Raw genomic sequence first — 15,695 nt, 5'->3', positions numbered from 1 at the left:
GTGTGATTCTTTAATTGCTACTGTTACATAGCAGAGCCTTCTATTTTTCTATACTATAGCACCTTAAATCTTGACCCCCCTCTGAGGAATTCAGTTAGACTTCTACAAACTTCTAATATTTTTTCTCTGAAATAGCTTTCATATTTTTTGAGGGGGTTCATATTTATATCCTTTTTCATGTTGTTTGTTTTCTTCAAATATTTAATGACCTTGGTAGTCTATTATTAATGTGCAATTACTTATTTAGAGATCTAGAGATATTTTCTTTTTCTTTTTTTGGTCTTGGAAATTCTGGGTTGCCTTCACTTTTGCATTACTTTTCTTTTAAGTAAATATTTACCAAATATTTATAATGAGCTTATATTCTCTCGAGGTATACTCTAACTGTAATTTCTTGGATCTGTTTTCATCTCATTTCTCTGATATATAAATTCTGGCTGTAATTTCAAACATTCTTATCAATTTAGTCCCAATAACTTTTAACTTCTAGAAAAAATAATTTTAAATTAATGGTTTACTAAAGGTAACTTTCTTATATCCCAGCGCAGTTTTTTGGGGGGAAATAAAAGTCATCTTTCTTAGCAAGAACACATTTTTTTTTTTTCTTCTTCTGTTCTTCTTCCTTCTTTTTCTTGTTGTCATTTTAATGTTTGGGGGATATGAAGAAAGATAGGTGCTTGTTTTCTGATTGGTCTCCTGATCTAATCTCTCTAAAATTTTAATGACTTTTTTTCTTAAGAAAATCTTTAAAGCATATAAAATCTGAAAAGTTTAGACAAGATGTTTATGTTTTATAGCCTATATTTAAAAAAATTATGACTTATTTTGTAAGGTTAACACATTGTCATAATTATTTTTTCAACTGTCCGTCTGCTGTCCTGCTGATAGTAATTCTTTGGTAGATAGTGGTAATGCTCCTAGAAAACTTTTTTTAGGTGTAGAAAAACAGGCACTTTTTAAATATGAATAAACTGTGGATTGCTGATATTTACTATCACTTGAACTTATAGGTCATTTAATGATTTCTTTGAAAGAAGAAATTTTCTGTTAAGAGTTCATGTCAATGAGAAATCCTGCCAGACAGAAATAGCTGTCAATATGGAGGGGAAAAATAGGATAGAAGTAGATTAGATCAGGCTCAGCAAGTATGAAGAACGACACCATGCCACATAGCTAGGGAACTGAAGGGTCTGAGTAGAACTAAGTTGAGCAGGTAAAATTAGAGGTAGTTAATTTAAGTCTAAAGAATTAGGCTGTTAGTTACTACAACAAAATCTTTTAAGATTTTAATGAAACTGGTGTTCTCAGGATAACAGTTAAGTTTAATGTTCACACTACTAACCACCTAACGGAACTATGTCAGATAGCAAGAGAATATCCAAATGTTTCTGTGAAGAATACTATGTGCCTTTGTTCAGAATAAATCATAAGGCTAACAATTGTTAAGACAAAAAAGGAGGCTTGTTCGCTGTGTAACCGGAGTGACTAATCTTTCCACATTGATTGTGCGTGAACATAATACGTACTGTGTACAGGGAGAGCACTCTGCTTGGTATTCTGGGAGCAGCAGAGGAAATTAGAGCCTGGGTCCAAACCTTGAGGATTATATTTTTTGTTAGGCCAAAAAATAGGGCCGGTGAAAGGATTTATTAGTTATCAAAGCAATGTATTACTAAGTACAGAGCAAGACATGAAAAATGGAAAAGATTAAGTTCTACAAAAGTGCAAAACAAGGAATGATATAATTTAGATAGAGAAATGACTTCTTGGAGGGGTGAATTTTGATCTGAGCCTTTGAGGGAGATAATGGACGTGGACAGACAGTGAGCTACCCCCAGTGGGTAGCACAATACCACAATATACAGGGGGAAAGTAAAGAGGGAGAGCAGGTGTGTTTTGTGTGTGGCAGGATATTGGTTGATTGGTTGGCTAAAGAAATTTTGTAGGGCTTAGTAGTCAAAAAGCATTTTTCTGCCTTATAGCATGTTTTTTTTTCTATATATAAAGCCACTGGGTTTACAGTGTTATGGTTAAAGAGAAGTTAGACATGTCCCTACCCTACATTTCAAATGATATAAAGTGCATACACATAAGAAACAGTAGCTGAAGCTTGACTAAACTAGTATATGATAAAGGGTAAAGAGACAATGTAGAAAAGATGGATATGGCTTGAATCTATTAAATGGGATTAAATAGTACCTGCTTGACAGGTGTGTTAGAATAAAATGAAATAACACATAAAGTATCTCATAATAGGCAATTAATGTGCTAGCTGTCTGTCTTATTCTACTTTTCAAATCTAAGGTAACTTGTGAAAAAAGGAGAGATGCTTGACGGATCCATGGTCATTGAAACTATCAGAAGAGATGTGGCTTGTGTTGGGCTTTGAAAGATTTGTGGGTTTTAGTGAGTGAACATTTCAAACAGAGGTAGGAATACAGAATCTGCGTTTGGGAGCTCCAGCAAGCTTTTGTTAGTGTTGAGTGGGGAAGTGGTTTGAAAGGCAGGCTCGGAACTTAGAAGTTGGCTGTGCTCATGCAGCCTTCTTCTTCTGCCCATATCCCAACTTGTACACTACTGTGGCTAATGTGTCCCCATGTGTCAGCTTCTTTGGTAAACAGGAATCAGAAATTGATCATTTTTGAGTTCCTTATAGCAAATAGCATAGTATTTTACACATAGTAAGGCCCTCAATGCATATTTATTAAGTGAGTTAGTAAAACACTTAGGTACATCAGAAAGAAGAGCTGCTGAGGATGACAGTTTATGCTGATATTTCAAATTATGTAGAACAATGTGGGGGTGAATATTTTTGGGTGGAATAATAGAGTGTCTTGGAGATGGCCAGATGCGGTGTTCACTTTGGCTTATTGGCATATATATTTTGAATCTGGACAAGTTCTTGTTCAATATGTACTTCTGTCTGAGACTATTTCTTAGCTGTTTGCTCTTTTGACCTTAGTTTCATTATCTGTTAAATAGCTAGTGCCTACCTCAGACCTGTGAAGATTAAATGAAAACTAGCTCAGTATCTGGTTCATATCAGTTGCTCACATAAATATTGTTAATAATCACCATTATAGTTCTTTTTGTTAATCTTGAATTTACATTGAAACCTTGATATGCACTTTTTAAAAAATTGTTTGTTTGTTTTATTTTTAGAGAGAGGGGAAAGGAGAAAGAGAGGGAGAGAAACATCACTGTGTGGTTGCCTCTCACTCGCGTCCCCAACTGGGGACCTGACATGCAACCTAGTAATGTGCCCTGACTGGGAATTGAACCAGCGACACCAGGCTCGCAGGCCGACGCTCAATCCACTGAGCCACAGCAGCCAGGGTGATATGCACTTTTGAGTGGCAAAATTCACACTCGTTCTCTCAAAATATTGAACAAAATAAAACAAAATAATGAACAGCACTGTTTTATAGTACTTCATTATTGACCATGCTATATTAAGTTCAAAATGCTGTTATGTTAAATTTTCATTTTTGGAAATAAAGTCTTGTGACAGTCTAAGGAAAATGCATTTTTTAGGCCCATAGTGTTGCAGCAGGAGTTCATGGAGTGCTTTTTTAGTACCTGCCTGGGGCTTTCTTAGGCCACATACAGACTTGATTTCCTTGATTCTCACAGTGGTTCCAGAATTGTTGGCCATAGCTTTTTATTCTCTTTTTGCAGCAGCTGAGGAAATTAAGGCTCAGGTGACAAGGTTAGTAAGTGTGAAAACCATTTATAGTAATGATAAAAAAGTCAAATTTTGAATCAGTATCTGCAATAACTAGGAAGTAAGATAAAGTAGGGTTGATATGAACACCGGAGGAGGATTACTGGAAAATGAGACCATATTAAGTTTAGATGTCATCTCAGTCTTTCAGCCTGTTGACTATGAAAAGTATATGTAAGTTTCATTTTTCAAAGACATACCTTTTTGGTTACAAAGAGTCACAGAATGCCACATTTTGCTCTTTGTGGTTTTCACTGAAAACTTAATGAACTTCAATTTTCCAGTGTTCCAAAGAGATGACATATCACAAGTCATCAGTTAGTTGCTGTCAAATATTTTTCAAGCCTTTATAGAGCAGGCATGCTGCCTAATAAATACAGACATAACTATGGACATTGTTTTGACTTGAAAGATTCAGTTTAGTGTTTAAAAAGCTTCATAGTATGATTTAAAACAGCATCTTTCATTTCCATTACCTAGATGCACACCTTGGAGTCAGCTTTGAGAACCTCATGTTATACCCACATCAGTTATCAAATTCTGCTTATTCTTTTCCCCTTATCACATTTCAAACAAATGCCATTTATTTCATGAAGCCCTCTGTGATCCCACCCGTGACGTGTAGTTTCTCCTACCTTAGTACATCTCTGCTATTTGTCATTTAATCACTATTAAGACTTATATAGCCCACTCCTGAGTGTGATTAAGGAAAAATATAAACAAATATCTCTATTTCACTACGAGGCAGTGACCATACCTTATTCATCAATTTGTTTTTACTGCCTAACTCAGTGCCTGGTGCACTGTGGGTACTTTGCTTCCTGATTTAGTGAGATGAATTGCGTTGATCATGATGGAACCACATTTTTTGAGATCAGAGATCACACTTCTTTGTAATATTCAAAAACTAATGAAGAAAAGAAGAAAGAAAAAGTAAATATAGGTAATAATCTTAAAAATATGTAGTTGCTGTGGGCTTTATTATTGTTAGTCTGCCAAAAAGGTTAAACCAGAATCTTTAGTTCACAAATGGTGACTCCCCTCCCTATGTTAGTAGATTTTTGTTGGAAGTTTTTACTTATTTACTTACTTATTTACTTATCTATTTATTTATTTATATTGTTGACGCTATTACAGATGTCTCCAATTCCTCCACTCTTTGCCTACCTTCCCCCGATCCCTTTCCCACACCCCTGCCCCCTCACTGGCCTTCTCCACACTATTGTCTGTGTGCATGGACTGTGCATATATATATATATATTCTTTGGCTAATTCTTCATCTTCTTTTATCTAGTCTACACCTCCTCACGCCCAACACCCTCTCATCTTAGAGCTGTCAGTCTGTTCCATGTATCCATGCCTCTGGTTCTGTTTTGTTCATCAGTTTATTTTGTTCATTAGATTCCACATATAAGTGAGATCATATGTTATTTGTCTTTCTCTGACTGGCTTATTTTGCATAGAATAATAATCTCCAGGTCCATCTGTGCTGTTACAGAGGGTAAGAGCTTTTTCTTTTACAGCTGGTTAGTATTTCATTGTGTAAATACACCAAAGCTTTTTTATACACTCATCTACTGATGGGCACTTGGGTTGTTTCCAAATCTTGGCTATTGTAAATAGTGCTGCTCTGAACATAGGGGTACATATATTCTTTCTGATCGATGTTTTGGGATTCTTAGTGTATATTCCCAGAAGTGGGATCACTGGGTCAAAAGGCAGTTTCATTTTAATTTTTTGAGGTAATTCCATACTGTTTTCCATAGTGGCTGCACTAGTCTGCATTATCACCATCAGTGCATTAGGGTTCCCTTTTCTCCACATCCTCGCCAGCACTTGTTGTTTGTTGATGTATTGATGGTAGCCATTCTGACAGGTGTCAGATGGTACCTCATTGTAGTTTTAATTTGCATCTCATTTTTAAAAACCATAATAAATCTAACTTGATAAGGACCAAATGAAATACCTCCAAACTAGATCTATTTGTGACTTTTTCTTTTTACTTATTTCACATTTTTTTAATCATAGTTTACATTCAAAATTAATTTGTATTAATTTCAATATAGTGTACAACATAGTGCCTAGACAATCATGTACTTCACAAAGTGCTCCTCCTGATATTGTTAGGTCATATCTGGCACCATACGTAGTTATTACATTATTACTGACTCTATTTCCTATGCTGTACTTTACATCCTCATGGCTGTTTTGTAACTACCAACCTGTACTTCTCAATCGCTTCAGTTTTTTTCCAATCCCCAAACCCTTCTCCCCTCTGACAGCTATCAATCTGTTCTGTGTATTTATAAATCTGTTTCTGTTTTGTTTGTTTGTTAACATTGTTCTTAAGATTATACATATAAGTGAAATCATATGGTAATCGTCTTTGACTGACTTTTTTCACTTAGCATAATACCCTCTAGATCCATCCATGCTGTTGCAAATGATGAAATTTCATTTTTTATTGTGGACAAGAAATATTCCATTATATACTTTTTATCCAATTGTTTATTGATGAGCACTTGGGTTGCATTGCTTCCATAGCTTGGTGATTGTAAATAACGCTGCTGTGAACACAGGGGTGCATATATACTTTTGAGTTAGTGTTTGGGGTTTCTTCAGCTAAATTCCCAGAAGTGGAATTGCTGGGTCATAAGGCAGTGCCATTTTTAATTTTGTTGAAGAACTTCCATTCTGTTTTCAATAGTGGCTGTACCAGGCTGCATTCCCACCAATAGTGCATGAGAGTTCTCTTTTCTACAGATCCTCGCTAACACTTATTGTTTGCTGACTTAGTGATGCTAGCCATTCTGTAGCAATATCTCATTGTGATTTAAATATGCATTTCTCTGGTGATTAGTGACATTGAACATCTTTTCATATGTCTATTGGCCATCTGTATGTCTTTGAAGAAATGTCTATTCAGGTGTTTTGCCCATTTTTTAATTGAATTGTTTGTTTTTTGGTGTTGAGTTGTATGAGTTCTTTATAAATTTTGGATATTAACCCCTTATCAGATGTATTATTCGTGAGTATGTACTCCCATTCAGTGGGTAGTCCTTTCATTTTGTTGATGGTTTTCTTTGCTGTGCATAAACTTTTTAGTTTGATGTAGTTCCATTTGTTTATTTATTTACTTTTTTGCTTTTTTCCCTTGTCTGAAGAGATATGTCAGAAAAAGATATCACTAAGGGAAATGCCTGGGATTTTACTGCCTGTATTTTCTTCTAGGAGTTTTATGGTTTCAAGTTCTCCATTTAAGTCTTTAATTCATTTTGAGTTTATTGTATGTAGTGTAAGAAGGTGGTCTAGTTTCATTTTTTCACATGTGTTCAGTTTTCCAAACATATTTATTGAAGAGACTGTCTTTATCCCATTGTATGTTCTTACCTCCTTTGTCAAATGTTAATTGACCAAAAATGCATGGGTTTATTTCTGTGCTCTCTATTCTGTTCCATTGAGTTATATGCTATATGTCTGTTTTTATGCCAGTATTATGCTGTTTTGATTACTATATCTTTTTAGTCAAGGTAGCATGACTTCTCCAACTTTGTTCTTTTTTCTCAAGGTTGCTGTGGCTATTCAGTCTCTTTTGTGGTTTCACATACATTTTTGGATTATTTGTTCTAGTTTTGTGAAATAACACCTTTGGTATTTTGATAGGAATTGCATTTAATCTACAGATTGCTTTGGGTAGTATGGAAATTTTAACAATGTTAATTCTCCCTACCCATGAACCTGGTATATGCTTCCATTTCTTTATATCATCTTAATTTCTTTCTTCAGTGTCTTACAAATTTTCAAGTACAAGTACCTCCTTAGTTAAATTTATTACTAGATATTTTATTTATTTTTCAAGCAGTTGAAGTGAGATTGTTTTCTTTTTCTTTTTTTAGGATTTTATTTCTTTCTTTATTTTAGAGAGAGGGGAAGGGAAGGAGAAAGGGAGAGAAATATCAATGTGAGAGGGAAACATAGATCTCATAAATGCCCCAGTTGGGGACCCAACCTGCAGCATAGGCATGTGCCTTGACCAGGAATCGAGTTGGCAACCTTTTGCTTTGCAGATTGACACTCAAGCAACTGAGCCAACTGGTCAGGGTGGTATTGTTTTCTTAGTTTTCCTTTCTGAAAGTTCATTTTCACTGTATGTCTTTGACTTTTTCTATTAAGTGAATTTCCTAACCCCTAGCTACTATTGTGAGGAATTGTAGGTTTTGAAATTCAAAGTAGGAAATCCTAGAGTTTGTAAAGAGTGTAGTGTTCCTCTTTCTTTCTCCCTTCCTTCCTTCCTTCCTCCCTCCCTCCCTTCCTCCCTCCCTCCCTCTCTCCTTCCCTCCCTCCCATCCTTCCTTCCTTTTGGAATATGAGATCGCCATGCATATCAAACACACTCAGGTGTAAAGCACTATAGTGAATCCTACCTAATAGCTGTCTAGATTATAAAGTGGAAGGTTTGTTTCTGAGTTATTGAGAATCTTCCATTTTACTGTGTGACTACAACAGTCATGTTGTAACGTGAAAATTACGAGAAGTTCCCCTTATGCTGAAATCAGTGAGTCCTTCCATGTGTCATGGTTGAAGAGCACTTAGTAGGTGCTTATTTGTCAGTTCAAGAGAGATTCTTTGTTTATTTATTTATTTTTAGAGAGAGGGGAAAGGAGGAAGAGAGGGCGAGAATCATCACTGTGTGGTTGCCTCTCACTCGTGCCCTAGTCATGTGCCCTGACTGGGAATCGAACCAGCGACACTTGGCTCACAGGCCGACGCTCAGTCCACTGAGTCACAGCAGCCAGGGCTTCAAGAGAGATTTTTTAATTATGAAAGTCAGACTAGCTTTAATATTGCAATATCTTTTTATCATTTTTTAGTGTTTCTTTTACCTTTTATTTAGACTTCATGGAAATGTTGTTTGTTAGTGAGCATTGTTTCAATTGTGACCCTCCTCCAACTCCCTAAACTTAGAATACAATTTTTAGTTCTTGTAAAAAAAAAAAAATCAAAATTGTCATTAAAATTTTGATATTGCTTTGAGTAGTGATTATTGTTTAAGTGCTTTAAATTGAATGAAATATGCTAGGTTACAAAGATCTGTGCTTTTTAAAAATGTAAGCATTTTAGATTCATATAGTTTAATGCCCCTTTTATATTACATTTTTTTTAGGTTGATTGTTTAAGTAATAAATAGGAATGTTTAAATATGTAACATCAATACAAAAATTTTAGTTGTTTAGGAGATGAAATGCAAAATATAAAAATTTTAACTGTGAGAGATGAAATACAAAAGTACAAAATTTTAGCCATTTAAGAGATGAAATTGCATATCTGTATGTTAAGAATCTTTTATTATACCATATAAATTAACACTTCTGGAACAATTCTAACTTTAGGATTATTTTTTGTGCCTCTATAATACATTCCAATTGACTCATTTATCAATTTTATGAGTAGCATAAGTAAATTTAGTTCATCTGCCTGTTTAGATACTTTAAATAGACCAATGTAAACAGTTCTTATCTGCCATATGTTGGAATGTTTTAGTAAAGTAAAGACAAAAGTGCTTAGTCAACAAAGATGGCATTGAATTCCACTGTTTTGGAAAAAAAAGTTAAGTGAACTAGATGCCTGTTAATCTGGTTCTTTAAATATCATAAACAAAAGTATCAGAATGTGTTTCCAAGGACAAAGCAGAGTTTTCTGGGCTTTGATTGGTTGCTGCCTTGTCCTGTCCCACAGCCATCCTTAATTGGCTTTGGGTAGACTGGAATCACATAAGCAGGGTGACATTTATCGCTTTCCGAGTTGTTTCTTTGCACCGAGCCCTGAGATTCCTAAGGAGTAACTGTAAAAGATTTCTTTTATTTTGTCCCTGATCGAGGAGAGGGGATCATTCTAAGAAGAGCAGGCATGAATTTGAGTGCGAGAAGAGTCACTCTGCCTGCAATAACACCAATAGTTCTACAGAATAGGGTATGTGGCTGCTTTAGTCTTTTTTTTTCTTGCTGTTTTTGCCCCCTGTTACTTTGTGTTTATTAATATGGTGGAAACTTTAGCTACATGTTGAGAGAAACTATGTTTCATTGAGGGTGCAGGTAGTTAAATAATATATTATTGAAATTAAACTAAAGGGGAAAACGTGCTGCACTAGAACATCTCTGTAGTAAAAGCTCCATGTAAAAGCAGCGTGGTCTCAATTTCAGGGCATTGTGGTTTAGGGACTCTATTGAAGCTTTTGCTCCTTTTTCCCCTTTTACTGTAACTTTAGGCCTCTTTGCCTTTAGTGCACTAGGAAATCGGCTAGCTGTTGTGTTTCATATTTGTTTACTGAGGAGCAGTTTATTTGTTTTACTATAATTGATAGCACATCCATCTCCATTGTTTCACTGTTTACACATGTGGCACCAGTTTATTATTCTCTCGTTTCTACCAATTTCTGTTGAGTTTCTCCCTATTTGTTTAAGAAAAACTTTCAATTAGATTTCCCAATGAGAGCGCTTTCTGTTAATTATTAATGCAATGAAAATAGTTTATCTGTCAGCTTTTTTGTAAAGAATATCTTCATGTCTTACTTGTAGCAGTGTATTTTATAAGGTAATAAATACACTGTGTAATATATTATTTAAGTAAAACTGAATATATTAAACTTCTCTTGAAAATATACCAAATAAGAATATTTTATCAAATTCTTTAAAGAATCAAATCTCTTGCATAGAAAAAGAAAGCACCAAAACACATTTTTGGCAACATTCTCTCTGAATGATTTTAGTGCCACTAGAAACTGCAATGTTTCTTTTCATACTTGACTTTTAATAGTTAACTAACAGTTAACTATTAGTGTATTCCATTAAGTTAAAGGCCATGGCTTAACTTATTTGAAAATGACAATGCTAACAGTTAAGGTGGATTTTAAAAACAGAAGTGTCTCTTCTTTATTGTTTTTAATTTTTAGCTTTTCAACTTATTTTCTTATCTACCATTTATTCACTAGGGACATTTTACTTGGAACTGGAATAGTATATGGTAATTTTGCCAGCATTTGTTCTTAACCTTTCTTGATTCCTTTCTCTCATTTTAAGCAAATTTAATTAAAAACATTTTTCTTGAGCTTGAATCTTTATTTTCATTATGACTTAGCAGAGCATTGATATTGACCATGTAGGTTCCCTGAAGCAATGGGAATGTGAAGAGTCATATTAACATGTATCAAATCTGTTATTATGTTTTTCTTCTTTACCTAGTTAATACTGCAGTTTAGATTGACCATGAAATATTCATCACATGATCTTTTTGGACACTGTGTTGGTGTGGTGGCAAGCGGACCACCTGGACTTTATTAGCTGTGTGACCTTGGGCAAGTCACTTAAGCTCTGAGAGACATTCTTTCCTCACTTTTAAGATAATATCTTAGAGATTTTCAGTAACTGCTCTGTTAAGTCTTATTTGCATCTAATTCTGTGAATCAAATAATATATTTTATATTTTCATAGAGTAAAATATTTAAACCATTTTTTATTTTCTTAGATATAAAACATTAAAAAAAGATGCTATCATTTTTAAGGACTTTGAGCAGTTAGTCTAGTGGAAATCGGTATGAGTACAACTTGACTCTGACTAGTAGGTAGCAAACCAAGGGTATTCTGGAAAGCTGTGATTATAATTGATGTTAGTTCTAAGCTGCCACTGGACACATCATTGTGATTTCTCTTGATCTGTTTATATATAATAAGCTTCTTGCTAGAGTTCTCTTATAATAATTATGTAAGTCAAAATTCCCTAAGTCCAAATCTATGTTAATGCCTTCCATTGAGTACATGCATTAAATGTTCATGTAATTTAGCACATTATCATTTGCAGAAAGTACGTAATGCTATTTCTTTCATCTGACATTTTAACCCCCAAAGGACCCAATGTCTATAAAACTGTTATGAAAATGGAAAATGTTAGTGTCTCTGATTTTAAGAATTGGATATTTTTCTGACTAAAGAACATCCATCTGCTCTAGTTACACCATTACTTTTTTTTTCCAACATAGAAAATTATTCCACACTTGTAATTAACTTGTCATTTTCTGTATGCACCATAATATGATGCTCTTACAAATCAGTACAAGCATTTCTCAGTATTCTGAGGGGAGCATCTTATTTTCGCAAAAAAAGGCAGGTACTTTTCCCACAGGTTTGGCATAAAGTTTGCTCATCCTTAATGAGTAGTTCTAGCAAAATTATTTGCTAACTGGAATTCTAATCATTTGAAAAGCTGAGGGCATTTCTGAAAATGCTTAGCAGCAATAGGGAGTAAATTTCTAATCAGCTCTTGTATGTGGCAAAAGAGTCTCCAGAGAGGAGCTAGGAACTTGATTTTTCAATATGGCCCTTAACATTGTATGGGTCTTTTTGTAGCAGTTCAAGTACACTTTGATCTTTGAGGAACAGAGTATTTTGGTAGATTCAAATTGAACATAGATTTTTGGCCCCCTGTAGTTGAATTCAGAACTAATTTCCTTGATTCTAGTGAAGATGTTTTTTTATTATATCCCTCATAAATTATCACTTCCTCACCAATGGTTTTAAATAAATCCTTTACCTTATAGCATTTTTCTTAGATAACTACTAGGTTATGCTTTTTTTTTTTTTTTTTTTTTAAGATGAGAAGACTGAATTTCATGGGTGTTGAGTGACTTATGCAAGGTCAGCCACAAGGTCAATGGCAAAGCTAGAAATAGAATCTAGGTCTTGTGACTTTCAGTGTGTTTCTCCTAGATACGTGTTACTTCCTGAAGTTAATATGTTAATGAGATTGCCTTATGGTATGTTCAACTTCTAGTCCAGAATTAGCTTAGCCAAATTCTTTCGTCTTTCTTTGTACCTCCACTAACTCCCATATGTTGTAGTATAGAAAACATTTTATTCATAAAGCAATTGTAAGCAATGAAGTAATGTAAGTGATTGTGGGGGTGGAGAGGGAGACAGAGAAGAGAAGAGAAGAGAAGAGAAGAGAAGAGAAGAGAAGAGAAGAGGGCAATTTATACCCCGAGCTCTAGATTGCACATTGCATCAGGAGAACATTTTAAGGTCCCAAGGAGTTAACAAAAGACTCTAGCATTGTAACATATAAATTAAGTGCAATATAAAAATCCACATTTTTTAAAAGAAAGGCTGTAAGGTCATAAGGCCAGGTGTTCATATTCTGATTCTGTGATTTCATGCCTCTGTCAGACTAATGTTGTTTCACCAATTATGCTTACAAGCACTTCTGCATTCTTTATTTCTTTATTTATACTATAGTTACAGAGATGTTGATAAACAAACATGATTTTGAAGTCTTTGGAAATCTCAGAACTAAAGGAGTAATGTTTAGAATATATTTTTCTTAAGATTTATAGCCTTTTAAAAATATGAAATTCCTGAGTATAATATGAAATAATGTCACTTATCAGAAGATTCAATTCCACATCTATACAAGAGAATAGTTTATATTATATTCATTTCCTTCTTCATACAATAAAAGTCATTGCTATGATTTTTAAAAAATATTGATTTTGTAAAGAGTGAAACAGATCATATCACTATTTTGTCCAGAACCTTTAAAATACATACAGAATCAGTCCAAATGTATGTAGCGTTCACTGTGCTTCAGGGCCTGGACACACCGCGGTTTCCCAGCTTCATGTGAAGCCTCTACTCCAGCACATTGTTTTTTTTCCTTGTGCTCATAACACCATTCACTGTTTGTCCCTCTATTCTTCTGCTTCCAGTCTTGTGCTCAGAGACCTATAGATAACTCCAGGCTCCTGTTTGCTTTTCCAAAGGTTGTTTATTGCCTGTGTCCCAGCTCAGGCTGTAGTACCATCTTGAAGTCTCCTAATACTCTTTCTCGTCTGTCTTAATGGTCTCTTGATTCAGTATCAGTGGATATAGCTTTGTTACTCATTTCTCAATTCAGTAATTACTGCCATATGACTTCAATTTTATTCTTACCTTGTATGATATTTGAGTCTTATTAGCTATCCGTGGGTGTGTATCTTATGCTTTCTGGCTTTTCAAATTTGACTTTAAGTCTTCTCTGTGTATCTTGTGTATTTTTTGCATATCTTATGCTATTCCATTTAAAAAATTTGTCTCTTTTTGTCTTACAACTAGATTTTTAAGATTTAAGGGAAAGGTTCTTTAAACAAAGTGCTTTGTCAGTTACAGGCTGAATTTAATTTCATGTCATCATAAATATCAAAAGAAGAATATTAAAGAGGGGAGAGATTTAATTTTCTTTTATTTTACATGTACAAGAAGAATCAGTCTGAAGTAATGGAGCAGCCTCACAATGTCCTCAGGCAACTAAGTGCCTTCTTGCTTTCTATTATATCTTCCTGAGTGAGGGTCCCCTTTCCTTTTATGGAAAGATAAATGCACATCTGCAGTCATCCTGTTCACATTACTGGCATATAAAATGGGAAGGACCCAGGGCATGCCGGCCAGTTCTGTCAGATGTTAATGAGCCACTCTGAAATAACCAGGAGCTTCTGCTTACATCTTACTGGCCAGGATTGTTTCACATGGTCATCCCTGGACACAAGGGAGGCCAGGAAATGTAGACCTTGAGCTCCACACACTGTGCTCCTCAGAGTCAAGATTCATTAGGAAGGGAGAGGGGCAGGATGGCTCCAGGGGGGAAACTAGCCATCTCCACTACAAGTGCCTTAGACATATTAGACATTCAGGATATATAATATGTGTCCCTTGGATTTTTATTATTGTCATGCCAGGTACAAAATATGGTTATGATTTTTGAACAAGTCTGTTTCTATTCCTCATATGCTGATAGTAGAAGATGTGCTGAATGGGGAGAGAGCAGGTTTCCCTTGTAGGGGAGGTAAATGGAAGTTCACAGACGGCGCCCTGAGTTCAGATGGGTGGCTTGCTTGCAGGGTCGCCGTGATGTGGTAGTGAGTATTGTTATTGCTGTTTACCCTGAGTTCCTGTTCTTGCCAAACCTTGACCTTTCTGTTGCCCTTTTAAGTTTTTATTCAGGGTAACTGACTTTCATATTTACCCAAGAAGGGTGGCACATAGATGAATGGTTTTTGTGTTTTCACAAAATGTTTCTTTTTCTGAGAAGTGTAGTAGATATCATGTGTTTTTGAGGCAGGAGGTCATGAGTGTGAGCTCAGCTCTGTCACTGACCAGTGGTATGACTTTAAGTGTCTCTTTTAAACCTTTCTGAGAATCAGTTTTTCTTTCTCGGAGATAATGAGGCTTCCATATAGAACAATTGTGAGGATAAATAGGGTAAATATTTAGAAGTATTGAATACTTGCCACATAGAAGCTTAACAAATGTGAATTCCTTGCCCCCACACCTGTAAAATGGCATGTATTACTAATTTCATAAACACTTAAAAAATATCTCTATTTCTGTGAATTAAAATTTTTTGTGCCCTGTCCTTTTAAGGTGGTTATCCAAAAATTTCCATGCAGCAGATGACTTAAACAAAATGTATTTGTCCTTGATATAATTTAGTCAAGCAGAGAAAGATGATTGTCTTTCAAATACTTGTTCCCTTTGTTTCCTTCTTATAACTTCAGATGGACTCTAACTTGAATTAAGAAAATTAATCCAACTCCTATATGCTGATAAGTGCTGGTTAGGTGATAATAAATAGGTGGTTAGAGTATTTCTCCTTCCACTGTCCTAGGGAGTATGTGGCAGGGCCTCATGGGCCGTATATTTGAAAGAAGTCAAGTTGTGCCTAGTGTTTGGACATTGTTTCAGGAGATGAAGGTGATGGTCCTGCAACATGAGCGACAGGACGGCAGGCTGGGCCGCTTTTCAGCATCACTGGACGCAAGTGCCCAGCACAGGGAAGGTATAGTGTTGGTATAGATTACACTTACTTCAATAAACACAATTTTTGACAAAACAAAATTGGTTTCTTTTGGTACTCACCTGCTACTGACACCTTCTTCTCTACATTTGTC

At 35.1% G+C, this 15,695-nt stretch overlaps 1 protein-coding gene across 2 annotated transcripts in view; it reads left to right on the top strand.

Moving 5' to 3' along the window:
* Positions 1–15,695, top strand: part of GRB14 (growth factor receptor bound protein 14) — a 111,748-nt gene that overhangs the window by 40,164 nt on the left and 55,889 nt on the right. The window contains exon 1 of one of the 2 annotated variants that reach the window (XM_090267758.1): positions 9,515–9,694. The exons of the other annotated variant lie outside the window; for it this stretch is intronic. Coding sequence (XP_090123884.1) covers positions 9,632–9,694 — 63 coding nt within the window. The 5' untranslated portion in view covers positions 9,515–9,631. Of the gene's footprint in view, positions 1–9,514; positions 9,695–15,695 lie in introns of those variants that run through there. 2 annotated transcript variants of the gene reach the window in all.

The sequence above is a fragment of the Furipterus horrens genome, unplaced genomic scaffold, assembly GCF_987537825.1.
Source record: "Furipterus horrens unplaced genomic scaffold, mFurHor1.1.pri manual_scaffold_1, whole genome shotgun sequence".
NCBI classification, from domain to species: Eukaryota; Metazoa; Chordata; class Mammalia; order Chiroptera; family Furipteridae; genus Furipterus; species Furipterus horrens.
The sequence above is the reverse complement of the archived record's forward strand: the minus strand, read 5'-3'. Positions and strand labels throughout refer to the sequence as shown.